A 27,865-nucleotide genomic window follows, 5' to 3' on the forward strand; every position below is an offset into this window, starting at 1 on the left:
AGGGAAGCTACAGCTATGGCTTACCACAAATCCACAAACTAGGGGTGACTTTAAATACCTTCTCCAGGAACAAAAGGCAGTACACAGCTGTTTCACACCTTAAGGTTCAAACTCCCTTGCTACCTACCAGAGTCCTCAAAGAGACAAAAGACTCTTCCTGTGGAGTTGCCTGCTTCCCCCAACTTCCTTACTAGACCCCCACCATTTGTCTTACTGTATGAGTGTGAGACATGTTAAAATCCAGTGGCACCAAGGTATCATACAATAAAATAATGTGATTAATACATAAGTAAAAGAAATTCCTATACATGCCCCTTCCTGATTTCTTATGTTTTAACATGTTTGTTACACTTACATGTTTACAATTTCAAACGTTAACACAGATGTTCAGAGTAAATACAGATTGTAGTTTTTTAAATGATGATTTCATTTAGTTTGGGGAAACAGCTCTCCAACTTTACCTCATGTAGAAAAAGTCATTTCCTTCTAAACCTAATAAGTGGTTTTGTCATCTAGCAAGAACTGCAATCAAGCATTTGCAATAACTAATAAAAAAAGCACTTGGGACAATTGTGTTGGTGACAGCTTTTGTTATAATATCAATATTTATATGAATATGGGATACTGTTACATGTTTGCACAGACTTTTGTGAAATATGGAGACACTCCTGGCATTATATGAGCAAAGTGAGACTCATTTTTTAGGGTTGGTGGAGATGAGTGTGAAGATCCAAACAATCCCTGTCAGTGATGGAAAAGCTTTGATGAAAATATTTGGTAAAAAGTTCACCAGCATGAAGGAAATGAAGTTTCACACTTTCCTTAGGAGGAGCCCAGCACGCCTGCTTAAAGAAAAGGAAGTGTGCCGATGTGGATGCTTGCAGCGACTGCTGTATAGAGGCCATCCTGCTACACATGAAACACATCAGAGTCACAATTGTTATTTTAGTCACGTGTTTGTTTATTATCCTTATTGTTTTATCTGGGACTGTTTGCAGACATCTCAGAGAGAGGAGACACCAGTATCTGAACAGAGACTCAAACCAGCAACCTGCAGCTCCCTGCTTGGCTGCTCCAGTTTTCTCCTCACTCATGTTGCCCACCAGTGATTTCTAGCTGCCCACCCACACAGCAGAAACTTTATTAATCCTTAAGGAAATTATGTGGGTTACAGTTGCGCCAGAGGGAGTGTTTGCCCATGGCGCCAAACAGGCTAGGACCACCACTGCTTGGCACTGTCTTCAATCTCCATATTTCATATCCAAAGACCAGCAATGCATGAAGAGAGGTTTGATCCTGGAGCAGCACCTGGCCAGTGGTTCAGGTATGTGGATGACACCTGGGAGAAAATGTTTACCTGGTCCAGATGAACAGAATAAACTTTCTAGCACATTAAGTCTTTTGCTTCCTTTTCAGAGTGGACAGCCTGTTAATTTGAACTGCATTCATTTAAAGTTGAACCTAAACATGGAAAGGGAGTGTTCATATTTGAATGTGGATTAATTCTTTAGCCTTCTGATCAAGTGCCCAAAACAAATCCTTTTCTCTGGAACCCGTACTTAATAAATCCATTTGTCTTCATCTCTCTGCAGCTAACAGCTCTGAGACTGATTAACAGCAAACAGCCTGCAGGCAGCTGCTTCCATCCGCCAGAAGAGGAAAGCTGGCACAGTGGGAACAGGCCGTGTTTGAAAATAAATGGTGTGTCTAATGAGTTTGGATGTTGGTTTTTACTCATTCTTCTGTGCTGGTGACAGATGGAGACACAGATGTGTGAGCCAGTTTAATTCTGATTTAATTTATGTTTAAATTAATAAACCTAAGAAGGTGTTTGAGCTCATTTGATTTCACAATCGCAGATCTCTGGATCCCCAGGAACGGTTTGAGCAAATAAAACCGCAAATGAGTCACGACTAAAGAGCAGATTGACTTCTTATTCTGGCTGCTGACTGATGCAGACGCATCCTCTGTGGTAACAGGAAGCTGTGATTTATCACACTGCTTTCTCCCTCAGTTTAAGCTGGCATTATGTGATACTGAGCCAGTGCTGTTTAAATCACATGAGAAGTGGGTACATAATCTCAGTGCAACACTGCGTAACTATCACATGTTAAAAATGTGAAATTATAATACAGAACTGTGCAAATGTTTTGAGCTGCCCCCTCGCCATTTTAATTTTTGTTGTACAAACTGTTTTCCCTTGTATACAGTGTTTACAGCCATTTCTTTGTTTTTCCTAGCAAGGTGCAAAGAAATGAGAGGTATGCCAAAACTTGTAGGCAGTACTGTGTTCCTCTGCTGATGGTAGAATACAAGTTTTAGCAACAAGGAACCACGTGGGATTCATTTTGATCCTATGCCTATGCAATGTTTAGTTTACAGGTTGTTAAATTTCTTCAAAGAATATAAATGAACACTGCTGACACACAAACTGAATCTCAAAAGGAACAAAGCCTTTACTTTCGTTTTGCAAGTAGGGAACAGCTAAAAGACCCTCTGATGGGCTGCTTCTGAGCCCTGTACTGCATGTGTAACACCCCTAATTTACCTATTATTAAAATTATATACCTTATTTAATTTGGAACCTAATCTAAGAAGTAAAACTACAGAACAAAAAGTCAGAAGTGCAATGTAATATTGTACTCTTCCTGGTGGCCGGTTTTGGTCTTCCACTCCAGCAGGTGGCACTTCGCTTCGAGCAGCCCGTGAAGGAAGAGAGGAGCGGGTGTGATCAAGATAGAAATCCATGTGATGAATTTAACTTCTTAGAGTTGCACTAAAAGGGGAGGAAAGAAAATCGAGATCAACTAAAGACTCAGGTGGGTTTAAACCACCTGTAAAACCTCCAGCTGATGGCAAGAAGACAGCGTTATGCGTGATTTTAACATGCCTGGAGAGTTTGTGCGTAAACGTGCGCGCTTCTCCGTGCCTCCCCAAGCTCTCTTCCCATCCTATCCTCACCCTCATCTTCCTCGGATCTGAGCAGCAGCAACAGCAGCCGCGGCGGTCCATCCTTCAGACCAGCTGAAAATGGATCCAATCCGGAGGAGCTCCACTCTGCGACTGACGGGGTTATTGTGCCTTTTATTTCTCGTTTTCTTCTCTCGTGGCTTCGCGAGTCATGATGTTGTTTCAGAAAAATCATCCGGAACGATACAAGAGGATTCCCGTAGCCAAGCAAACTCCACGGCTCATAAAAAGACTTTCCCCGTCCTCTCCTTCAACTATGAACATGTTAGGACGCCCTTTGAGATCTCTCTGTGGATCCTCCTGGCCCTGTTCATGAAACTTGGTGAGTGTCGCGCTAATGAAGCAACGCAACATGAATAAATACGTCCTTCTAAGCTGACTTCTCAGGCAGCTTTCAGAAATTATTTAAAGTCCAAGTTTATTTTGTTGTTTACTTATGCAAGTTCTATTGAAGATGCGATTATAAAGGTGCAGAATGCTCCGATACAAACAAGCTGACCGATTTCCAAAGCAAGAAGCCTCAGAGCTGCAGGTCTGCACCAATGAAGACGAGCATCACCTTTTATGGTTCCACTGTCTTCACATTCTTTAAAGTTTCAGTCATCTATTTACATTCTTTTTATCTGTTTATTTTCTTTATCTTTGTGTTGAAAGCGATTCAAGAAGTTTGTCCTTGATGATGTTGTGTGTCCTTTTCCTGACCCGAGTGCTGTAAATGTCCTGTAGTGGTGGGAGGGGTACTCAACAGATGAGTTGTGCTGGAGAGCCTTCCTGTCCTGAGTGGTGTCGTTTCCATACCACACTGCGATGGAGTTTGTCAGGATACTCTCCACTGTGCATATGTAAAACTTGCTGAGAAGTTTGGAGGTTAATCCAAATTTTCTCAGCCTCCTTAGGAAAAAGAGTCGTTGTTGAGCCTTCTTCATCATCTGCCATGTGTTATGGGTCCAGGTGAGATCCTCACTAATGTGGGTGCTGATGAATTTGATGGTCTTCACCCTCTCCACCTGAATCCCGTTGATGTATAGTGGGGCGTGCTGGTCTCTCCTCATCCTCAGGTCAATAGTAGGTCATATCTGGCCTTTTTGTAGCCCTCTGCGTCACCAGAGGTAAATGCAATGGAGCGTGCATGTAGCATGGAACGTACCTCACAGTTCAACCATGGCTTCTGATTTGGATATGTTTTATAGCACTTGGTGGGGACAATATTGTCAATGCATGTGCTGATGTAGCTGGTGACCACTGATGCTTATTCCTCTAAATCCACAGAACTGTCCTCTCTCATTGGAGCAGTCTTAAACACACCCCAGTTTGTAGCACCAAAGCAGTCCTGAAGCGCCGAATTAGTCTCTTCACTCCAAACTTTAGTAATTTTACTTACTCACGGGGCTCGTTTGAGGAGCTGCCTGTATGCTGGATAGAGAAACACAGAAATGTGGTCGGACTGTCCAAAATGTGGGCGAGGCACTGCCTTGTATGCGCCGCTTACATTGCTGTAGACGTGGTCCAGGATGTTGTTATTCCTTGTCGGAAAGCTCACGTATTGATGGAAAACACAGAAAACACGCAGTAAGCTCGTGTTAATCCATCATAAACAACTGCAAAGCGAAAAACTGTTTCAGTATAAATGACAGCTGCTTTCGTTAAAGAGGACATTCTACTCATCATCTTCTATATAATTTTATTATTGGACTCTATTAGAGTAGCTTTGCATGATTCACGGGTCAAAACAAGCCGTGTCTCCCTTCATGCTCAGTTTAAACCAGCTTCTTCTGATTTCTCTCTCTCTGAGGAAGGGTTTGGACACCAGGTGGGTTTGGCTGACCTCATCACTTGAACCTTAATATGAGCATCCACCACAGGGTCAGTGTATATATATGATGGAATAATGCAGAAAAACACAAGTCAGCTTTACTGTCTGGTAGTTGCACCAAATAAAGCTTAAAAATGCTTTGCATTTAACATTATTTTATTTAATCACTGAATCTTTTAATTATTTTTAATATTTAAATGCTAATTCTTTGCAAGTTAAACATAATAAAATGTTTGTTATTGTCTTTGTAACAGTGAAAATCTAAAAACTGTTGAGTTTGCTGTTACAGAAGCTTAAAAAAACTTAAAAATGCTCATATGTGAAGCTACTAACAAAGAATTTCCTCCCACCAAGAAAAGACTTAAATGACTCATTGCTTATCTAAACTGTTAGCAGCTGTGTATTTGTCTTTGGAGTTTTTGTTGTTTGTAGCCGGCACTTTGTAGCAAGCAGAGATTTCAGGAACCTGACAGTTGTTACTTTTGAAATTCATCGCCAGAAATAACAAAACAATCAAATGAGCTAAAAGAAGCTTTGACATTCAGTCTCCCCGACATGTGACCGCGGTCCAGGCTGCTGTAAAGAACGTTTATGCAGTCACTGGTTTTGCTTGAAGCCTCCCTCGCCCCCACATCCCCTCCCTGACTCTGCACACTGAGATCTTTGTTATCAAGCAGTGCATTAGGACAGGAAGACGGACAGGCCCTCGGTCACAACAGCTGGACAAACAGATAAGACGCTAAAGAACCTCGCTGTCCCCGCTCAGCCAATGGAAACCCACAGGAGAGACTGAGAAAGCCAATCAGAGTCGCCGCAAAACACCACATGTTTTAGACATTTAACACGGTGGATAATATAGCACCAAAAGAGTCAGAATGGATCTTTTTCTGTGTTGAAAATGTCCTAAGAAAGAGCTACAGTAGTTGTAGGGAGGCCTGCAGCTTCACCGAGCAGAAGAACAATTTGTACACTTACTGCTTGTGTTCAGCTTTGTTTTTTTGAAATTTTAAAGTAGAAAACTTACAGGTTTTATAAATCAAAAGCAGACACAAACAGAAACTGATACACATTTTATGGTATTAAATGGATTTATTTATTTATTTATGCTTTAAAAAGCCAACAAAATATACTAAAATGGTAACAACAGAGTCACTGGGTTGCCAGATTGTGAGAAAATCATCCACCGGGATTATTATTTTGTCTTGTTTTCTTCTTAGTTATCTGCGTCTGGACCATTAGCTGCAACAGCGCAACATCTGTCTTTAATAAATGTCTAAAATATCCCCATAATAATAATAATAATAATAATAATAATAATAATAATAATAATATTAAATAACTTAATTCTCCAATAAAATTCAACATAGTCTCCCGCATTAAAATTTGCAGCAATTTAGAGCTAAACTGACATGAATGATATAATTAGTAAAATAGGGAGTCCAAAGTAGGAGGGGTCCAGCTGTGTCAAACCTGAAGGCTATTTGAAGAGTTTGAGTACTACAAATCTCCACAGAGATCCCTTTCATAGGTCTGAATCCAGCGTTTGCTTTGGAAACAGGAAATAGATGTTCTGTCCAGCTTTGTCCTAAAATAACTGAAGCACTCTGTGTATAATTGTGTGCAGTGGGAATATCCTTTACTATCATGTTCTCACAGAGACATTTCTAAGCTCGACTGACTCTGAACTCTGACATCATGACGGCATTTTTAACCAGAGATCTGCCGCTCACTGGATATCTTCTCTTTTTCTGTCCGTTCTCTGTAAACCCTGGAGATCACAGCGTCACGTAAACCTCCTTTCCTCCCCTTTCCAGTGCTTCAGTGTATTTAGCCATCTCCACATGCATAAATACATTGAGTTGCTACCATGTGATTGGCTGAATGAATCAGTGGGCTGATTGTATTATTGAGAAGCTGAATCTAATAAACTGGCCAGTGAGTGCAGGTCCCATTTAATCCTAATGATACTTTCTTCCATGATCCTTCAGGGAGAAAGTCAAATTTTTAATTCAGATTGGTAATCGGTTCAGTTTGATCTCTCATGCTCTCCAAGGTGCTTTCTATCCAAGTTTCTTCTAAGCCAGCATTTATGAGCCATATATAATGTTTTGATAAATGGTTTATTCATATATTTGTCAACCATTATGAAACCCTATAAGTGGAGGCCGGTGCATGAAACTATAAATTTGTTCTTCGGGAAACTGTGCTTTCAAATGTGTTCACCTGACATGTTTAAAAGGTGCAACACTTGGAGACAAGTGCATGTCTGCTCTAAAGTTTTTAGCTAAAATGTGATTTACATGTTTTCATGCACAAAAAAATCTAAAAATTAAAAGGAGGGGGGTGAGTGCGTGTCTGTTTCAGTGTACATGAGATTTGCGTGTGTGTGTGTGTATCCTGTGTTCAACTTGAGAGAGAGAGTGTTCTTTCGCCCGGTTAATCAAAAGTCAACAGTCTTCCAGCTGATGCACGTGACCTTGAAGGATGGGAGCAGATAGTCAAAGCACAGTCCTCCTATCAAGGAGAATTCTCTGGCCAGTCTTGGCTTTGGGTAGCCGCATGAAGGAGATGGTTGTTTGGGTTCAAACGAACAACTGCATTACAATTTCGCAGTTGGTCTAAATGTCCGTCACTGGTCATCAGGTCTCTCAGTTCCCATTCTTATCAATATTGCATTCAATAAACAGTCTGAGTACTCACGGCTTGCCCGTCGTCAATCATGTCGGCCAGCCTTGTGGGGTTTTGAACAGCTGTAACCACTTTCTTTGTTCTTCGATAAGCCAGGTCCAAGCCAGGTCCAGTCAGCCAGAACTCTGTTATCATTGTTCCGAATAGGCAAATCTCGTTCAATGCCCTCCATCAACAGTTGCGAATGACCATCGAGTATCCGGCAGCAAACGTCTCTGCAGGACAATCGGGCTCTACTGAGCCCAGGCTTCTCATTTAGAATAGGGTGTCATGTTTTTTAGGGACCAGTTGATCAAATCCATAATTCTTTAGGTTTTAGAGAACAAGACTGAGAGACTTTCTGATGGTGAGAGTTAGATGATAGTTATCCACAGTGGATTTTAAATCAAACAATAAATGAAAAATTTCAACTTTAATTCAAGGTGTTTAACATACTCAGTCCTCTATTTCAAAGGCTCAGAATTTGCCTTGTGCCATGTGCCAAATTACACATGTGTACAAAAATGTTGGTACCCTTTGGTCAATGAAAGGAAAAACTCACAATGGTCACACAAATAACTTTAATCTGACAAAAGTAAAATTAAATAAAAATTCTATGAATGTTAACCGGTGAAAGTCAGACATTGCTTTTCAACCATGCTTTAACGGAATTATTTTAAAAAAAATAAACTCATGGCACAGGCCTAGACTAAAATGATGGTACCCCAAGAAAAGACTGAAAATAATGTGACCAAAGGGACATGTTAATCCAAGGTGTATTCACTATTTGGCTATTGTACATGGTAATAGCCCCATGCAGTCCACTTTGGCTCAAACAACTGTCCTGTGGACAGATGAGACAAAAACTGAACTTTTTGCCAAGGCACATCAGCTCTGTGTTCACAGACGGAAAAATGAAGCTTATCAAGAAAGGAACGCTGTCCCTGCTGTAAAACATGGAGGAGGCTCGGTCATGTTCTGGGGCTGCTTTGCTGCATCTGGCACAGGGTGTCTTAATTCTGTGCAGGGTACAATGAAATCTCAAGACTATCAAGCGATTATAGAGAGAAATGTGCTGGCCAGTGTCAGAAAGCAGGTCATGGGTCTTACGACAGGACAATGAGCCAAAACACACAGCTAACAACACCCAAGAATGGCTAAGAGGAAAACATTGGACTATTTTAAAGTGGCGTTCTATGAGCCCTGACCTCAATCCTATTGAGCATCTTTGGAAGGAAGCATGCAGTCTGGAAAAGGCGCCCTTCAAACCGGAAACAACTGGAGCAGTTTGCTCATGAGGAGTGGGCCATAAATCCTGCAGAAGTCTCATTAACAGGAATCGTTTGATTGCAGTGATTGCCTCAAAAGGTTGTGCAACAAAATATTAAGTTGTGGGTCCATCATTTTTGTCCAGGCCTGTTTCATGCATTTTTTTTTTTAAAATAATTCAGTTGAAGCATGGTTGAAAAGCAATGTCTGACTTTCACTGGTTAGCATTCATAGAATTTTTTGTTTATTGTTACTTTTGTCAGATTAAAGTTATTTCTGTGACCATTGTGTACCAACAGTTTTGTCCACGTGTGTAAGTAGATCAAAGTTCTGGAGTTGATCCCAAGTGTTAAATTTAAATTTGGATCTCTTAATGTGAGGATCTCTTAATGTGAGGTCCAGACAGATGTCAATGCAAGTGAAGAAAATAAAACCTATCAGAGAGATAGCAAACATCTTAGAAAAGGACATGTCAACATTGTGGTACATTGTTAAAATTAATGAATGCACTGACCAACTCAGGAAGTTGCTTTTGAGATGGCTTAAATACAAAACTGAAGACAGAAACAAGCCTTGATTGATTGATTGATAATACTTTATTTATCCCAAGGGAAAGCATCAACTGAAAGTGATGTCCATGGGCTCTAGACTTCATGCAGGCATTGACTGCTAATTATTTTCAGTATTAAGAACATTCGACATATTGAAAAGTAATTTATTAGTGTCAAAAATCATATTTTAACAACAAAACACAGAAGAGTGGACAACTCCACATTTCAAACGTTCAGTTCGAGGAGTTTTTGGCATTTTTTCTTAATGATTGTATTAAATTTGATTATGGTGTGTCTGCAGGATTTCACATCATCCCCACTGTGTCTCACATTGTGCCGGAGAGTTGTCTGCTAATCTTTGTTGGCCTGCTGGTTGGTGGCATCATCAAAGCGACTGGAGAACAACCCCCCATCCTTGACTCCAATCTGTTCTTCCTGTACCTGCTGCCTCCTATCATCCTGGATGCGGGCTACTTCCTGCCCATGCGCCCCTTCACCGAGAACATTGGCACCATCCTGATGTTTGCAATGGTGGGGACACTGTGGAACGTCTTTTTCATCGGTGGGATGATGTACGCTGTCTGTCAGATTGATGCGGCCAAGCTGGCTCACGTGGACCTGCTGTCCTGCCTGCTGTTTGGCTCCATCATCTCGGCCGTGGACCCCGTGTCCGTCCTGGCCGTGTTCGAGGAGATCCACATTAATGAGCTGCTGCACATCCTCGTGTTCGGGGAGTCGCTCCTCAATGATGCCGTCACTGTGGTGAGCAACGTTCGCATTCTCAAATAGTAAATATATTATAATTAAACTCATTCTTTTTAATGTGAATTAATTACTTTTCTATAAAATGTTAAAATATAGTAAAAAACAAATAAACTTTGAGGTGTTGTTATATCCAGTTAACACTAAAAATAGATACAGAAAAGTAGTGAAAGAAAAATAAAGACTAAGCAGGAAATCTCTCAATTTAGGAGGAAAGGAATTTTTTTCTCATGTATAAATTTTCACTTGAGAAAGTTTCTGAACTATAAATTTTCTGCTGATCAGGTAATCAACCCATTAAATAATGAAATTATCAAGATAAAATCAATTTTTTAGGTCCGTGAAACAATCATGAACAAAAGCAAAAGCAAACACAAACACCGCTGTTTCTGCTCCAGGTCCTGTATCACCTGTTTAAGGAATTTGCTCACGAGCAGGCGATTACCGTGACCGGCGCCGTCCTCGGTGTCATCTCTTTCTTCGTGGTTTCCCTGGGAGGTGTCATGGTGGGCGTCATCTACGGCATCGTGGGAGCTTTTACGTCCCGCTTCACCTCATACTCGCGCGTCATCGAGCCGCTGTTCGTCTTCCTCTACAGCTACATGGCTTACCTCTCAGCGGAGATCTTTCACCTGTCAGGGATCATGTCGTAAGTAGACGAGCGCTCGGTCTCTGAGCTTTATGATAAAAAGGTTTGAAGTCTCAAACTCACAAACACTCTGTATCAGATATAATACACTAGTGTTAATATTTCCTAATGAGAAAGTGAAAACATTTTTGCAAATTTATTAAAAATGTAACTAAATTAAATGTATCTTAATTAAAATCTCTCTCCTTTGTCATATTGTAAACTTGATAAAACATTAATTATCAAACTAATTTTTTATATTTATTTAACAAATATCAGTTAGCAGTTAGGTAAAAATGTCATTTTTATTCATTACAAAACATACCAGCCATTAACAGCATAGTCACATATTTGCACTAATAACTGTGAATTTACCCACAAACCAGGGGCTGCTGGGAAGTGGTGTTAACCTTAGACTGTGTATAAAGAAGGATAATATAACAGTTCCCCTGGATTTAAGTCGAATTATTTCATCTGTGGGTTACAGCCCTGTTGTTCTGCTGCTGCAGAAATCAAATTTGCCCACTGGTGGCACCGTGGGTGGATATTTGATACTGTCGCCTAAACTGTTCTTGACACTAAGCCAACAGAACCACCCAGCTATCTGTTTTCTTGACTACATGTGCAGCTTAAAGACGGTGGCCCTTTTACTCCTCTACGTCTGGTGGCTTTGATGCGAAAGGAAAAGAAGACGCTTTATCCTTCTTTATATACAGTTTGTGTCGATAAAACCACGACAGACTCTAGGTTTTTGTCTTGGTTACAGCTGAAATCATACATTAAATAATCCAATAACCCTAACTTTAGAGAAACTTCTATCAAACCTCATTACGTTGACTGCTTCTCCTCCTTCTTTTCCTTGCCAAACAGTTTGATTGCTTGTGGCGTGATTATGCGGCCATATGTTGAGGCCAACATCTCCCACAAGTCTTACACCACCGTCAAATACTTCCTGAAGATGTGGAGCAGTGTGAGCGACACACTCATCTTCATTTTCCTCGGGGTTTCCACAGTGGCTGGTCCTCACACCTGGAACTGGATCTTTGTCATCTTCACGGTGATCTTCTGTCTGGTCTCTAGAGTGCTGGGTCAGTACAATAAAACACAATAAACCAGGAAGTTCTCTGTTTCTTGCCTATTAGCAACACAATAAACATTGTATAGTAATATATGCTAATCTGAGAGTGCAGCGAAAGCGGAGCTAGGAGCAGCTTGTCTAGCACGCTGGACACAACCCAAAGGCTCCCATGTAATTGAAATGCAGTACAGATTACAGCGTGATCAAAACCAAGCAAGGTCAGTTCTGCTTCATGACAGAGCGCTGTTAGAGATGCAGGGAAAGAGGTCAAGCACTGCCTGCCTTGCTTACCCTGACCTGGTTTAATCAGGTCTACAGTCATGAGCAAAGGGTTTTGGCAGTGGTCCTAATGTTTATTTTTTATTTAAATTATATGTTTTTTATGATATAGTGGAGAACAATCACAAGCATTTCATAAGTTCCAAACTTTTTTATAGGCAAGTAAAGTTTAGTTTTGGCAGTGCTTCCACAGCCTTTGGCCATGACTGTAAAACTTCACCCTTTCATTCAAGTAGGGTCCCTTCTGGCTCGAAAGAAATAACATGAAGAGACCAAAACACTAACTTTGAGGCTTTAACACTCAAATCAGTGGGTGGTGGCTTTGATCGCTACTGTTTTTTAGCCATTGGCATTGCTGCCTGAGCAAAACAGAATCTTGCTCCTCTACTTGGGGACTCATGGGGAAAATCCAGTGGTGAAATTCAATAACCAGTTAAGTGTAGAGACCCAATAAAGGGAAACTGATGATCATATTGATAATGAATTAATCAATTCTTTTTTTTCTGTGTTTCAGGAGTCATCGGGCTTACAGCCTTCATCAATAAATTCCGTATTGTGAAGCTGACCAAAAAGGACCAGTTCATTATTGCCTACGGTGGCCTGCGAGGTGCCATAGCCTTCTCACTGGGGTTCCTGCTGAACAATAATGAAATCAAGAACTTGTTCCTCACTGCCATCATCACTGTCATCTTCTTCACTGTCTTCGTGCAGGTGGGAATAACACGAGTACTTGGGATTTAGGTGTATGACAAAAACAACATGGCAAAGGAAAAAGGCTTGCATGTGAGGCTGGACATAAAGAAAAGAGACGTGTATCAGTTGTCTCTTTTATGTTTAATGTTTTTCCCGCACACATTTTTTCCTCTTGACTGGCCTCTAGTTGTAAGTTGCTGTGGCTTCCACCCGTCTGTGTCAACATCAGTAATTATAGTAATCAGTATTTCTATTGGGTATTGTTATGTGAGTGTGTTTATATGTCTAAAATAAATGTGCAGTATGTTTTGTTAAAACTTAATTTCTCTTTTTTTCTTCAGGGGATGACGATCAGGCCCCTGGTGGAGCTCCTAGCTGTGAAGAAAAAGAAAGAGAGCAAAGAATCAATTAATGAGGAGATCCACACACAGGTGACAATTTCATTCACTTCATGTATAAGAAAACACATCAGTCCTTGTTAATATATGAGAGGGATGGGGCTACAGATCAAACAGTGTATAAGATGTATAAATAACACCCTCTGTAAACTAATTTTGCCATCAGTTCCTGGATCATCTCCTCACAGGAATTGAAGACATCTGTGGTCATTATGGGCATCATCACTGGAAGGACAAGTATGTATTTTCTTTCTTAATGTATCCTCTCTATCACCTCCATCTTTGTAGTTCAGAAGAAGCCCTCAAGTTGTTATGCAGCCATGTGAAAAAGAAAATTTTCACTGGTCTTTGTGCAGTCCTGTAAAAAACATGAAGATGACTCAGTAGATTGTAGATCAACAAGTAACTCTAACTGCCAAAACCTCTGCTTTGATAGAAGTGCTTAAACTTCAAGCACATCTGATTAACAGCACCTGGTTGCTACTTATCCTCTTAAGTCCTGGAAGCAGTAAGGGTGCACTCAGTTTTTCACAGGACTGCAAAGTCAGATTACTGTATCCCCCTTTTATAAAACAGAAAAAATAACTTTTTCTTCTGTATACAGGCTGAATCGCTTCAATAAGACCTATGTGAAGAGATGGCTGATCGCAGGAGAACGCTCCACCGAGCCTCAGCTCATCTCCTTCTACAATAAGATGGAGCTGAAACAGGCGATGATGATGGTGGAGAGCGGGAGCGCCGCCAAGCTGCCCACGATTGTGTCGACCGTCTCCATCCGGTAAATGTCAGAAGCAAGTCCTGCAAGAACTGCTTTCTGTGCATGAGATATTCCCCAAAAACAGTATTGAAGTGAATTACTGAGTAACCCGGACATACCTGTATTTTTTGGGTGAACTAACCCTTAATCCAAATTGATTTTGTGGAGGATGGAGGTCTTTTTGTTCCCCAGCATAAAGCTAAGGTTAAAAACACATCTCAGGAAGTTTTTTTATTATAAGTAAAGCCAGATGCCACCAAAAACACTGATGCTGCTGATCCTCTACATAACAAGTTATCAATTCTCCCCCTCAGCGGATACACTTTGTGCTTGTTTTCTGTGTTAGGCACATTAAAATCTAACTGAATGGCTTTAAAAAGTATAAGCTGTGAGTAATATCACACTAATGCAGGTTCTGGACTTTAAATTTGTTCACTGTTTCCAAACAGAAACGTTCAGGCCAAAGGGTCGCCCAAACCGAGCCGAGCCATCTCAAAGAGTCGTGAGGAGGAGATCAGAAGAGTCCTGCGAGCCAACCTGCAGAATACCCGACAAAGGGTGAGGAAGACATCGACGGCTTGTTCAAAATGGATTGGACTAATCTGAATGTTTGCATGCATGTTCATGAGTTGCAAACAAGGTCCATCCTTTTTAAAATAAATGTGCATTTAATACTTTCTTCCTCCTCTGCAGCTTCGCTCGTACAGCAGATATGAGCTGCTAAACGACGCGCTCGAGGACGATATAAGCGAGGCTCGCTTCAGGAAGCAGAAGGAGATGGAGAGAAGGGTGAGTTTAAACAACTCTAAACTCTAAAGCTGTCGACTTAAACAAATTAGAAACATTAGAACATTTCAGATCTGTCCAACTTTTTGTGCATCTAGTTTGAAGCTTTATTTTTTTGTTCCCTGACTACCACGTTTTTAATGTCAAAGAGTTAAAATCAGAGAACTCGCAGAGTTAAAAGGGTAATTTGGGCTAATAAAAAATGCAGATTCACAGAAATGTGTAAAGATTTTTGGCACTAAAAGTAAAATGAGGATACTTTCAGATACATTTATTTTTTATCAGATAGAGTACCAGATACAAGCTTTCCTTTAAAGATACTCGAAGGATGTCTTGATGCATTCTAAGTAATACAGATAATGAAATCTCAGGAAGCTGATTCTGTTCATCTGGACGCAGAGTTTTAGGAAGGAGAAATGTTTCAGACTGAAGTCCCTGATATGAGTGACAAATATGTCTTCCTCCTAGAACTCTGCATCCAGATGAACAGAATCAAGTACAAGATACAAGTTGTTACAAAGAAACAACATTAAATATGAAGGAGAAGTGTAAAAACTCCTCAGCAGGCAGAGCTGAAGGCAGAGAGGAGACACAGAGACAGCCAGTGGGGGAAAAACTATTTTTGTCAATGTCAGTTTTATTTTACAGCACATTTAAAACAATAAGGGGGGTTTTAACCAGCTACAAAGGAAAGCTCGGCAGTGACCAAACATTATCCAAATAGAATTTTTTATCTTTTCCAGCCAATTTTGTAAATTGTGGTTTTATTTAATCATAACTGGTACTTTTATTTTTTTTAAATCAAATGCTCAAATGCATAGCCAAACCCTGCAGAAAGGGATCTTTGCATTGAGAGAAACTTCAGAGAGCTTATTTAATATGTCCTGGTGCTGAGTTTAAAAGTGATTGAACCTCTTGAAAGTGTAACAAAGGGGTTTAACAGACGGTCAGAGGACTCTCCATCCAGCACCAGAATCATTTCAGGACCCATTAGATCCCTCCATCCTTGTGTTTTGCTGTGGATAAGAATCAATACTAAAGTGCTTTGTTCCGTTGTTGGGTGTGACTTCCTGCAAAGTCCTTCTTTAAACTCTGTTATGCTTCTCTTACAGATGAGCCACTACCTCACGGTCCCTGCAAACCGCCAGGAGACGCCCCCTGTGAGAAAAGTATTTTTTCAACAAGGTCAGTCTAAGAGCCAGTTTAAAGCACGATTTTATGAGAATGAAAATTATGTTCCGGCTTTAAAGTCACTCATTGTTTTGAGTTTTGTGCTGCTGGATTCTTTTGGAGCATTTGAGCAGCTGTGTCCTGCTGTCGGATGCAGACCTGGAAGTCTGTGCATCAATACAATACTTTTCTTTTCCACACGGGATATGTCCTGTACAATGATGCAAATATTTTGCATTAAACAGAATGAGTCTTATGGGGATCGATAAAAGGATACCTTTTGTCTTCCACTGTGTCTGCCCTGGATCTTTTCTAATCATATTATCCTGTGTTGGGTATCATATTTAGCTACAAGACTGGCTTAGGATTTTAAAATGGAATAACCAGATTATTATAAACATTTACACCCAGAGGAAAATTAGATTAAGTGGATGAGGTTGCACATTTTAATAACTGTACAAATGTGCGATATTTACCTGTGATTTCTGTTTAATTCTGTTTAATAATGAGGTTATTTTTCCAAAATTAATTTAAATAATATTTCCACCCACATCAGTAAAAGCCTAAAAATAAATAATATTTTAACATTTTCATTAATAGTAAAGATTAATAAGTGCTTATAAATAGAAGCAAAGGATGATATAAACTATTAAAAGTAAAAATCTGTTTAATTTATTTATTTTTTGGTTATTTTCACTGCAATAATTTTTCTTTTGAATCCTTTCCTATCCTAAAACAATAATTTCTATGTGTAAGTGAATATGCATGCTCTAAATTATTTTAAAATATAACTGGTGCTGGTGTTCCTAATTAACCAAATCTAAAGGTGTTTGTAAAAGGTGTTAAACTGTTAATGAGCCCCTGCCTTTATTCTCCAGAGCACAAAGTGTACACCTACGATGACAGCGAGAGTCCCCGAGGGCGGGCTTCTCCCAGCTGTGCTGATGATGTCAGCGAGCTGAAGGAGACCCCTGAGAAGCCCGATCAGAGCAGCACGCCGAGGGCCAACAGGGACGCCGAGCTGAAGCCAAAAGAGCAGGACGACCAGGGGGATCAGCTGAAAGTATCACGCTGCCTCAGTGACCCCGGTCCAAACCCGGAGGATGATGAGGACAGCACCTTCCTGCCATGAGTGAAGCACATTTTACAGGAGAGGCCTGAAGACAAGAGAGCTTTAGCAAAGCTTGATATTTATCATTTAAATTGTTGTAGGTTTGTGATGTAGGATTGTGCAATCTTCGTTCCATACGTTCATAACATGTTTTTTTATCATGCAACATGCAGAATTGCCAAAGCGTGCTGCAGGGGACATTTCTTATTTGAAGTTTTTATACCCGCCTGAAGTTTCAGCATTTTGAATTTTAACATGCGCCTCAAGCCAAAGCATTTGTTTCAATGAGCTTGAAGCACCAGACGGGTGGAGTCTCCTGCCCTGAAAGCACAGATAAGAAACATAATGAGGTAAAGCCCGGCTGATAAACGCCGTTGGCTGCCAGTGTTTGTCTGTCTGGGGTATTTATCACAGACTGAAACATCTAAACAACCTTTAGTTGGGTTGCCATGACGTTTTGTTCATCTATAGTGCCCAGAGGATGAATCCTCACAACTTAAAGCCGTCATGGATTACCATGAAGTAATGACAGGGGAACTAGAGCTCACATTTTTCCTATATCGACTTCCCTTCATGGGCTCCCTGTTGAATCCAGAACTGGATTTAAAATATTTCTCTTCACATACAGTTCCCAAAATAAGACCTCATAGTATCATATTATCTTGTCAGAGCTCATTGCTCTCAAACTGCAGGGTTACTTGTGGTTTCTAAAAGTAGAATCAGAAGCTTAGATTGGATTAGACTCAACTTTCCTGATAGAGCTTATAGTTTGGGCTGGATCAGGTGAGGCTGAACCATCTCTTAGATATGCTGCTATAGAGTCAGGCTGCTGGGGGTCTTCCCATGATGCACTGAGCACTTCTTTTTCACTCACCTCATGTCACTCCACATGTGTTTAGAAGCCATTGTTGCATGTCATTTTCTCTTCCACAGTTTGTGTTTTGTCCAGTCTCACCGTGCAGATAGCTGCTCCTCCCTGAACCTGGTTCACGTGGAGTTTCTCCTCCGGACTGCTGGTCAGTTGTGAGAGCAGCACTTATTATAAAAACAAGCTATATCCAAACATGAGACTGAAGTAAAACATCCAAAACTAATGTTTTCATGACTTACTCAGTATTTTCAGTGTACATTCAAACTCAGACATATAGACTGTTTTGATTTCAATCAAACAGGACGATTAAACATACTCCATAATAGTCTCTATAAAGACCCACATTCACCTCTCTTTAAGTCTAAAGGAAGTATTCTGAAAATGTTTAGCTGAGCTATAGCTTTGAGTTTTAATAAGCCTAAGCCAAAAGTCCAAAAAAAGATACCCCTCGTGATCACTTTGCTAAAACATAATTGCCAGGCTACAGAGGTTGAAAACTGCACAGTCAGCCAGATCTGTTCTGCTTTACATGCATCAACCTAAGCGCTATAATCAGGTTTATTATGTGGCACAGTGTGTGGCCTTAAAAGTTCCGCTTTGACATATCTTAGCCAAATTTCTCTAATTGAGAAAAACTGCTATCAAAACAGATTATTTTGCTTTAAAAAAACCAATCTGTATTGTTCCCGAGTCACACTCACATCAGCCTTTACAAAATTCCGGCATCAGATGCATAAATGTTGTATTGTAAATATGTTCGCGCTGCTTGAAGTTTCATGTTGGTAACGAAAAGACCGATCTGATGATCAGAGGCCATTGACGAGCTTAAAATTAAAAAACGAGCTGCAGATATTTGTGGACAAGCTTAGCACTGTGTTTATCTCCACAGCTGTCGCTGCATGTCTGATCAGTGTTTTCTCAGGGAATTCAACAGACGGTGTGTTTGTATGACTAATACGTGCTCCACAGTTTATAATGTGCCTGTTTTTGTACGCTAAAGTGTTTTCAGCTCTTGTCAAACCGAACAAGGTGTTGGTGATGTTTCCACGTTTTGTAAACAAAGCTCTTTTTGTGTGTGTGTGTGTGTGTTCCTGTTAACTGAGCATGCTCCAAGACCTGTCAGTGTTTAAGAGACTGGACTGCCTGAGCTTTTGCTGCCTGCACACATTTGCCTTATAAGTGTTTTTGCTTTTTATGCTTTTACCAGTTGTAATGTTCTTTATATTACATATTGTTATATGTTTATTTTGCAAAAATAAAAAAATTGTTGAAATCATAAGGGAAAGCTTTAATTCCTGTCTTAAAAAAAGTTTCTTACTGCTGATTTTGTTTGATTCAAACTGTGCAGGTAGTAGAAGGAGTCAAAAAAAGGTGGAGCAGACTCTACCTGTGTCGCTGCCTGGCTGCGAGAATACTTTAAAGATGTCAGGATTAAAAAGGACATACTGTTATAAGGACTAATGGATGAGTTCAGGCTACTGAGGCCCCTCAGTGGAAAGACAATTAAAGAAATAACAGGGAGTTTGAAATCCCCAGCGTGCCAACCAGCAGCGTGTGATGAGACTGTGACAACATCCTCTGCAGCAAACATGAACTTCAACGGCACCTGGAAAGTTTATTCTGAGGAAAACCTTGAGGAGTTTCTCAAATCCATAGGTAAGATATTTTAAAAACTAAAGGATTATTTATTTCCTGAATATATTAAATGTTTTTTTTGTATTTATACTTTCCAGGTGCACCTCAAATGATTATTAAAATGCGTAAGGAAGTGAAACCGGTGATCATCATAGAGCAGAACGGCAAAGACTTCACCTGCACCGTGAAGACTCCAGCCTGCACCAAAGTCCACTCGTTCAGCCTGGGAAAAGAGTCAGAAATAACAACTGTGGATGGAAGGAAGTTTAAGGTAGTTCAGGGACCTCATGCTCAACACATTTGAGTTTTTAGAGTTTTGTGAATTTTAAATTAATATTGGAAGGAGCAGTGCAGAAATGAATGATGTGATTTATGCAGGCACAGTAAGCAGGAGACGTATCTCTGCTATTTATTTACCTTTTAATATTTAATTGTTATTGACTACAACAATGATTTTGTTCCTGGTTAGTGCATTGTCAGAGAGGAGAACGGGAAGCTGATAGCTGAAAATGACAAGTTTACCTCAGTCAGAGAGATTCAAGGGGATGAAATGATTGAGGTGGGTGGCTCTAATTCTTCTTAAAACTGCTATGAATGTGAATCATCCACGTTCTCCTAATGTGTCTGCTTACTGTTTATATCTAGACTATCACTGCTGGCTCTATAACCTTCACCAGCAGGAGCAAACGTGTCTGACCGGCCAGCTCATGGATCCCTCTCAGAATTCCTCATCTGAAGATGAACGGAGTTAACTTATAACTAAATAAATAAAGCTGAAGTTAATAAAATAAAATGTGCAAACACTATAAAACTCGTATCGTTATTTACTGTAAGGCAGTATTCTGATTGTAGAGGGCGCTGTGGGGATTTTTAAGTGCACGCTTTCGTGTAAACGAAGAAGAAGCAGGAAGGCGCCTTTTGAGTGCGCATGCGTTGCTAATTTTCCCCCCTTCGCAGCCTTTCGTTTTCCCTCTAAAAGAAAACATCCTTCTGCTACGTGAGTGTAACTTTATGGCCAGATACATGAGGCCTCCAAACACGTCTTTGTTTGTCAGGAACATCTCTGATGAGTCCAGGTGAGTCCTCGTAAAGAAGCCGCTACGAGTTAACTCGTGTTAATTGTAGCTAGTTAAGTTAGCCTGATAGGCAAGGTAGGCCTCAACGTGCAAACTGAAAGGGTAACGCTGACCGGGAGCAGCGCCGCATTTCAAATCTACGTTACGTTATTTTGGCCATATATGTCTTTGTTGTGGTTTTATAAACATTATTAACGTCTGTGTTGCTCTTTAGACGCGAACTTTTTCATGTTTACAGTCAAGCTATCAAAGCTAACTGGCTAACGAAAGCTGGTAAACAGCTCCGTGAAACTTTGAAAGATTTTAAAGGAGGCAAGAAACCCTACAATGTGGATTTAATATGAAGGGGCAAAAATTAATGGCCTCGGCTAACGTTAACCTAATGTTTGTTGGCCGTTATCAATTTTAAACACGCGTGGTTAATTGATTAGTTACAATCTGAGGTCTGTTTGCTGATTTAAGTTTGTATATTTAAATGTGATTAGCACAGAAATTCTCATTTAAACTGGCAAAATACTGACCTCAGAATACACGATCGCAAATGAAAGCTCGTTTTAATTTTGTATGTGTAGCTTGTGAATTAATCTGTACCTGTAATGATTTCCTCATGTATTTGTTATTATCATATTTCATTGTTGTTGTTATATCTAGGTTTAGTCTCAGTGTTAATCTAATCTGACCACACAGGGTTGGTTTAACTTGGTTTTAAAAATACTAAACTTGCTAGATGTGTTAATAACTAGTTAAAGTTTTGCACTAGTATTTAAAAGCAGAGTGAAATGGGTAAATCGATCAGAAATCATCAACATTTTGTTCTCAATCATCTTAGAATTGCCCAAAAAATGTATGGTCCAAAGTTTGGGCATATGCAATGATTGCTGTGATGTTTTAACGCATATATTGAAAATTAAAGGTCAGTCCAACCACTTTCAGGCTTTTTAAACACATTGCAATCTGAGGCAATATTTAAACATGAACATCTCCAAAACTATTAACAACACAAACCAAAATAAGTATCACTGACCTCTTTCACAACTGATTAACTCTGTTTGACATGGATGTTGAAGCTGATTTTAATCTCACTGACACTGTGACCTGAACTTAATTTCCTTAATTTCTTCAATTTTACATTTGCATCTGTGGACGGCCTTGTAACTGTTTATAATGTGTCAGTGCTACACCAATGACATTAACATGAATTGCATGTTAATATTAAAAAGTGTGGATATTTTAAAGGGATAGTTCACCTGAAGAGTGTGGCAAACTGTGAGGAGCTTTTTTGCCCCTATTTTCTAAACATTTCCCAGATTATTTTACTAAAGAAAAAAACAATGGACTACTAGGCAATGAAACTTCTAAAAATTACAATACCCGTGAGCCTTGGTGGCTTTTGCCTTGGAGAAAAGACCAGTCGACTAAAAATGCTTTACATACAAGGACAAAATCTTATCTGGACACAAAATAAAAGATTGTTTCTTAACCAAATTAACATTTTTAAGCTTTATGTGCACAAGTTGAGTGTTTTTCATTTTTGCAATGACTGTGCACATATATAGGCCACAAGAAGAGAAAACCAGTTTCCTGTTAATTTAGGTCACTTGATAAAACAGAGGGTATTTTGTACTTGAGTAAATTACATCCACAACATGGTTCAAATGCTTTATATTTTAATGACAGTTTTGGTATATTTTTCTTTCTTTGAAGGTGAGAAGCTCTCTGAGTGACATTAAAAGCATTTGTATGAAGGGAAAACCCTGAAGTTGTATTTGATATATGATCAGGAAGTCTTATATTCAAAGGGGATGGATGGAAAATGGGCTGATTATGTGACCACAATTGAATCATGAGCAAAAAATACAGGCTGTTGATTTCACTGCTCTCTGATATCGGAACTTAATGTACTGTGGGGCAGGTTAGTTACCATCAGCTGGGTTAACGTGAGACACCTTCGTAATACGGAAGTTACCCAAATCCTGCTTTGTCATCCAGGCCTCTCGTTTCTTGGTTGATTAATAAATAAATAAATTTTAAAAATGCCCAAAAGAGCTCCTCAGTGTTTGCCACCTGCTCTGTTTAAAAACAGTCCTGCTGGGATACAAATTGTCTTTGAGCTCTTTTAACAGGTGGATCACCCTCCAGGTAAGAGGAAACAAAATGTACTCTGAGGTGAACTGTCCCTTTATTCAGCAGCTGCTCTTCCAGCTGTTGCCACTGGTTGATGATGTAGGTAGAGATGCCCGTGATGGTCAGTTGAGTTATACTTGTATTTACGGTGTTCAGGCCTGAGGATTTGCGGCGTGAGTTTGGCCGCTATGGGCCGATAGTAGATGTCTACATCCCACTTGACTTCTATACACGTCAGCCAAGAGGATTTGCATACATTCAATATCCTTTCCCAATGACTTTTAACTGTGTATGCTGCTGCTAACAAATTATTTAAATTTCCTTTCGGCAGAGAAGATTTTTATTAATTTATTTTTTGTGATGCATTTTCTTTTTGCACATAATCTGATTGAATATCTAACACGCATATTTCTCTGTTATTGCTTCAGAAAATGTAAACGCGTCCAGTTGTGGAAACCGGCCACAAAGAGTTACAAAGACCCATATAGAGTAGCTGTAAAGACACACAGACCTGCAGGATCAGAGGGAGGGAAAAGGTTGAAAAGAGAAAGTAAAGCATGAAGAGGAAAAAGGGAACGGAGACAAAGCTTGGATTTGGATATGGCGGCAAAGAATGGGGAAAAGAAAAAGAGGTTTAAGAGGAGAAAGCAAGCAGGAAACCCCCGAGTCTCTGTGGGAGTCGGTTAAAGAGTGTAAAGATCAAGATGAAGTTCAAAGTCAAGCATGGGCAAAGGTAACAAGTCTGAATTATTTTGTATCCTCCCATCCACAAATTTGACATGACACCAAAATCAGCTTTCCCTGTGACACTGATGAAACGATTTAATCCAGTCTTATTGTGTTTGATTTTTATTTTTTTATATATAGTCACTGTCGTGATCCCTCAGACAGTTAGATGATATGTTTGAAAAGAGCTTGCTTCATCTTTTATCCCTTAAAAAAAAAAAAAGCAGTCAGCTGAGCGTGTTTGTGTTGTTTTCTCACCTGTCTTACAGTAATGTAAACGGTGTCTTTTTATAAATGTTTTTACATGGTAAACTGGGCCTCACAAATTTAACTAAAGTAAACGTTTATGAAGTGCATGGTTCTTTTTCTTGAGAAGCCTTTTATTTGTTTAGGAGAAAAAAAAACATTTCTTTAAATTTGTGAGGCCTTAAAAAAAGAGAAAGAAACAGAAACCTTAACCACTCAGCATATTTGAGGACGTGCGTGATGCCGAAGATGCTCTTCACAGCCTGGACAGGAAGTGGGTCTGTGGTCGCCAGATTGAAATCCAGTTTGCACAGGGCGACAGGAAGAGTAAGTGTCTGGTTTTTGTGTCTGAATTAGATTCAAACACTTTGAAATATTTTTGCTGTTGGTTTAAATATTAATCTGTGACTTCCAATGATAGAAAAATGTGTGACCAGCTCGGTTTTATCTCTTTAAAAGGAACCCTGATTATTTATTATTTATTAATATTTAGCTGGTGGTCTCCTCCCCATGAAACATGGCGTTTAAAATTAGACCCATTTCCAACAACATGCCGGTACTCTGTTTTCAACATCTGCAGACACTGAATTTATCTGACACCAGTTTAGTATTAGGAAGCTTTCCTCAGTGTGAAGAACAACTGGAAATTATCCTTTTATTTATAAGGAGACATCAGAATCGACTCTAACATTGTCCTGTTAACTTTTCAAAATATAGAAAACAAGCAGATTTACTGAGTAAATTGGTGAGAATGCATAAGTGTTATTCATGCAATTTATCTGCACTGGTCTCATTTCAGCTCAGTTACGCTGCTTTGGTTGTTGCATGAGCCAACGGTTACATCAGCACACTGGCTTAAGCTGCTGAGGTGTGCTGCAGTCTCATCTGGAATGATACATGTCGCCACTCAGGCAAAAACAAATAACCTGCATCAGTTCTGTGGCTCCACACATTTATTTAACATGCAAAAGATTAACGGTTTGATGCCAGGAGGAGACAGAAATCCATTTGTGGTCGCATCAGGACAAACGGTATAAAATCTGCTGAATTAAATATGTGGAGCTACCCACTGTGGCGAGTCAGTGTAGTAAAAGCTTCCCAATGAGCCTTACATTAGTACACTCTTGTTCAAGCTGTTAGGCATCATTACCCAGACTGCACTGTGACATAAACAACAGTCACGAACTGAGACTGAAAGGATTCCCCCTTCCCCCTCAACGTTTTAACAACCAAGAAATCTGCAGTATGCGTCGTCATAGTCGGGGTTCCTTTTAAATCACGTTTTCAGATTTGTTAAGTGTTTAAAATTAAGCATCAACCATCATGGTTTTAATTGTTTTCTGCTTTAACCACTTCTTCCTCCTCTTCTTTTTCACCAGCACCAAATCAGATGAAATCAAAGGAGCGGCGTTCCCCAGGAAGATCCTCCCGGTATGACGACTACGATCGAGACAGCCGGCGCCGGCGGTCACGCAGCCGCAGTTACGAAAGATACAGGTCGCGCAGCCCGTCTTACGATCGCCGCCGCAGACGTTCGGAGAGTCCTCGAGAGTGAGTTAATCTCTCAGAAGAGAGTCGGTCGGTCCCAAGTGTTCTTTGTGAGAAGGAAAATAACGTTTTCATTTTTCCTTAGGTCTCGTGGACGGGTGTATGGAAGAGGAAGAAGCAGGAGCCGCGAGGATGACAGGTACAACTTCTCTTCTAGACTAAGACCACATTTACACAGATGTAGCCTGTCTGTTGTTTTGCTTCCTAAAATCCATCTTTGTAATGTGCTACTGCAACCAGAAGGTGGAAGTAATGTAGATTTTCTTTGCCAACAACCATTAAATGACAAATAGGATAACGTGAGACTAAATGCCCTGGAATACCCACGTCACAATACAATACAACACTTGTGTCCTCAGTTCAGCTGCAGCGGTACAACACACCAGGTTGGAAAAATCGAGAGGTGCAGAAACAGCAGCTTGTTAATTTGACGTCAGCTTTGTCATACAGCGGCAAAGGCGACTCCAGATGGTAGAAGGACTCGAAGGAAAGAAATGAAATGAGTTCAATGAAGAAAGTGTTTCTCTGCAGTTGACAGCTGCTCATTTCCATAATCGCAGTTAACACGAGTCCTTTATTTACTTATTTTTTCATCGACTGCCATTTGTTTTAGAGACAGCTACTGAATGAAGACTGTCGTGTCCAGATGAACTGAAAGATGCAGGTTGGGTGTAAAGCAAGGTGTGGCGCGTTTATTTATTTAAAATACAGAAGGAACCAGGTGGTCCAGCCATCGTGGCTCTATGTTGTGTGTGTCAGCATCAAATTGTTGGACAGTGTCAGTCTTAAACCATTTGGCGCACACAGCAGCACAGCTGGGTGAAAACTGGTAGCTTCATGAACTGGTTTTTAAGCTCTTTTGTACTGATGTGGTGATATTATTGAACCCCACAGTCTTTTCCTCCTTTACATACATTACTGTTCATGTTATCCATGTTCTACCAGTTATTGTTAGATCTAATATGCGTCATTTCATCTGTAACGGTGCCCACAAGTTAGAAATTCATGGGATATCATCAGATTTGACTCTTGGGGAGTAACCCTAATGATCCTTATGCTCCGAGGAGGAAATTCCACATTTAACACTCATCAGTTTTCAGTTTTAATGAGAGAAGAGGCGGAAAAAATAAGGACCAGACAGTCAATCACGTCACCCCACAGCCAGTTGAAAGTAAAATCTGATCTGCACTGCATCTAAAAGTGTGACGTATCACTCTTTTACTTTGTGTGCCTTCAGATACAAGCAGAGACCCCGGAGAGTCTCCAGAGAGCGATCCCGCTCCAGATCCGCATCTCCACGAGAGAACGTCAAACCGCCGTCCACCTCCCGCTACGTTGAGGAAGAAGTCCGACAGACGCATTCCCCGTCCCGCTCCAGGTCCCAGTCTGCGTCGAGATCACACTCTCGCTCACGTTCTCGGTCCCGGTCCTGGGCCGGGCGCAAGACAGGAGGACGCTAAAGCAGAACCCACTCCCCACCCCGTTCCCCCGGTTCTGTCAGACAGAGCAGAGCTGGTCGTTTTGTTAAGTAAAGGTGTTTGTTTGCCATGAATGTAACGTCCATTTGTAGAAAGCTCGTTTTCGCTATTCCATTTTAAGAACAGCGCTGCAGCTCCTCGGCTTGGTTTTATAAAGTTGTTCGGTGATATTTCTCTTTAGGAGCAAGATTCAGCGGTTTCTGCGCTCAGCCTGACGGGAAGAATATCCAGTCTTTTTTATATATACAACCAGTTACTGATGATTTTTGTTTTCTAAACCCTATGCACCCACTTTTGCTAAACAATCCCTGACATTCAGTATTCTAAGGAAGTATTGAGTCTGTTGGTGAACCAAATGCATCTTTGTGTGTTTTATAACTAATCATGTACTAGGTACTTTACTGTCAGCCAGTTTCACCGCTGTTTTTTAAATTTACATTTGTTCGACAGCGATAAACCATCACCATGAGATAAATGTGTTCAAGGTTTTTTTTAAAGATGTGTTTTATGGAAGAAACCGAGAACTTCTTGAAAGAAAAGGAATTAAAGCTGATGGTGTGCGTCTGCAGTTTAGTCAAGTACATGAGCACGGGTGCTAAAACGCACAGAGGTGATGCTGGGGTCCCTAAAGTGTTAAAGACGTCAACAGCAAGCTGACCTATACGGTCATTTGTTTTCTTTGTGGTGTTTTCTGTAAGAGTTAAACCCTTTTTTTTTTTTCTGTTTTCCCCCCAAGTTGTTGTTTCTTTGAGGAGAAGCAGGTTTACTTGACGGTGTTTTTCAGAACAACTCGTGTCGCTGCATGTTTTATTCTTATCTTCTATCTTTAGTAGGGGAAAAAACTGTTATTTTGATTAATAAATGGTTAACTTTCGGTTAAAGAAAACATTGCGTGGCTTGTTTTTGTACTTGCTTGACCAAAGTTCATTATTGAACACAATTCAGAGTTTTCTCCTCCTCGGAGACCTCGGTGTCCTGTGGATCCCCAGCGTCTGCCTGGAAAACGGAGCAGGACAGTCTGTGAGCACGGCCCCGTCCATCGATTTCCTTTTAATGGAACAACTGAAATTAGATTCTCAGCAAAGAGGCAGCCATGGATGAAATCGGACGTGTCTCATTGATCGCTGTACTGGAAAAATGCATCAGTCAGATGAATAAAGCTGCAGATGGTGGAAGTCCTTATCAACCATGCAGTCACCAGTATGAGCATAATCACAAAAACAAGAGGC

At 40.3% G+C, this 27,865-nt stretch overlaps 3 protein-coding genes across 3 annotated transcripts; all 3 read left to right on the top strand.

Annotated features, from left to right (window-relative positions):
• Positions 1 to 1,957: 1,957 nt before the first annotated feature.
• On the top strand, positions 1,958 to 19,082 carry slc9a1b (solute carrier family 9 member A1b). The gene is made up of 12 exons (XM_080862437.1): positions 1,958 to 3,292; positions 9,572 to 10,032; positions 10,431 to 10,681; positions 11,531 to 11,748; positions 12,532 to 12,728; positions 13,052 to 13,141; positions 13,275 to 13,345; positions 13,713 to 13,886; positions 14,315 to 14,423; positions 14,559 to 14,654; positions 15,764 to 15,836; positions 16,700 to 19,082. The coding sequence occupies exons 1-12, from the start codon at positions 3,031 to 3,033 to the stop codon at positions 16,951 to 16,953; spliced, it is 2,256 nt and encodes a 751-aa protein (XP_080718563.1). The 5' UTR covers positions 1,958 to 3,030; the 3' UTR covers positions 16,954 to 19,082.
• A 22-nt stretch (positions 19,083 to 19,104) lies between these two features.
• Positions 19,105 to 20,158, top strand: fabp10b (fatty acid binding protein 10b, liver basic). The gene is made up of 4 exons (XM_080862438.1): positions 19,105 to 19,459; positions 19,537 to 19,709; positions 19,908 to 19,997; positions 20,084 to 20,158. Exons 1-4 carry the CDS (start codon positions 19,264 to 19,266, stop codon positions 20,132 to 20,134), a joined length of 510 nt encoding a protein of 169 aa, XP_080718564.1. The 5' UTR covers positions 19,105 to 19,263; the 3' UTR covers positions 20,135 to 20,158.
• Positions 20,159 to 20,349: 191 nt separating this feature from the next.
• On the top strand, positions 20,350 to 27,522 carry srsf10b (serine and arginine rich splicing factor 10b). Its single transcript, XM_080863102.1, has 6 exons — positions 20,350 to 20,514; positions 22,795 to 22,899; positions 23,834 to 23,937; positions 24,990 to 25,161; positions 25,244 to 25,297; positions 26,396 to 27,522. The coding sequence occupies exons 1-6, from the start codon at positions 20,450 to 20,452 to the stop codon at positions 26,616 to 26,618; spliced, it is 723 nt and encodes a 240-aa protein (XP_080719228.1). The 5' UTR covers positions 20,350 to 20,449; the 3' UTR covers positions 26,619 to 27,522.
• The last annotated feature ends 343 nt before the right edge of the window (positions 27,523 to 27,865 follow it).

This window comes from Rhamphochromis sp. 'chilingali' (assembly GCF_963969265.1).
Source record: "Rhamphochromis sp. 'chilingali' genome assembly, chromosome: 17".
In the NCBI taxonomy this organism is placed as follows: domain Eukaryota; kingdom Metazoa; phylum Chordata; class Actinopteri; order Cichliformes; family Cichlidae; genus Rhamphochromis; species Rhamphochromis sp. 'chilingali'.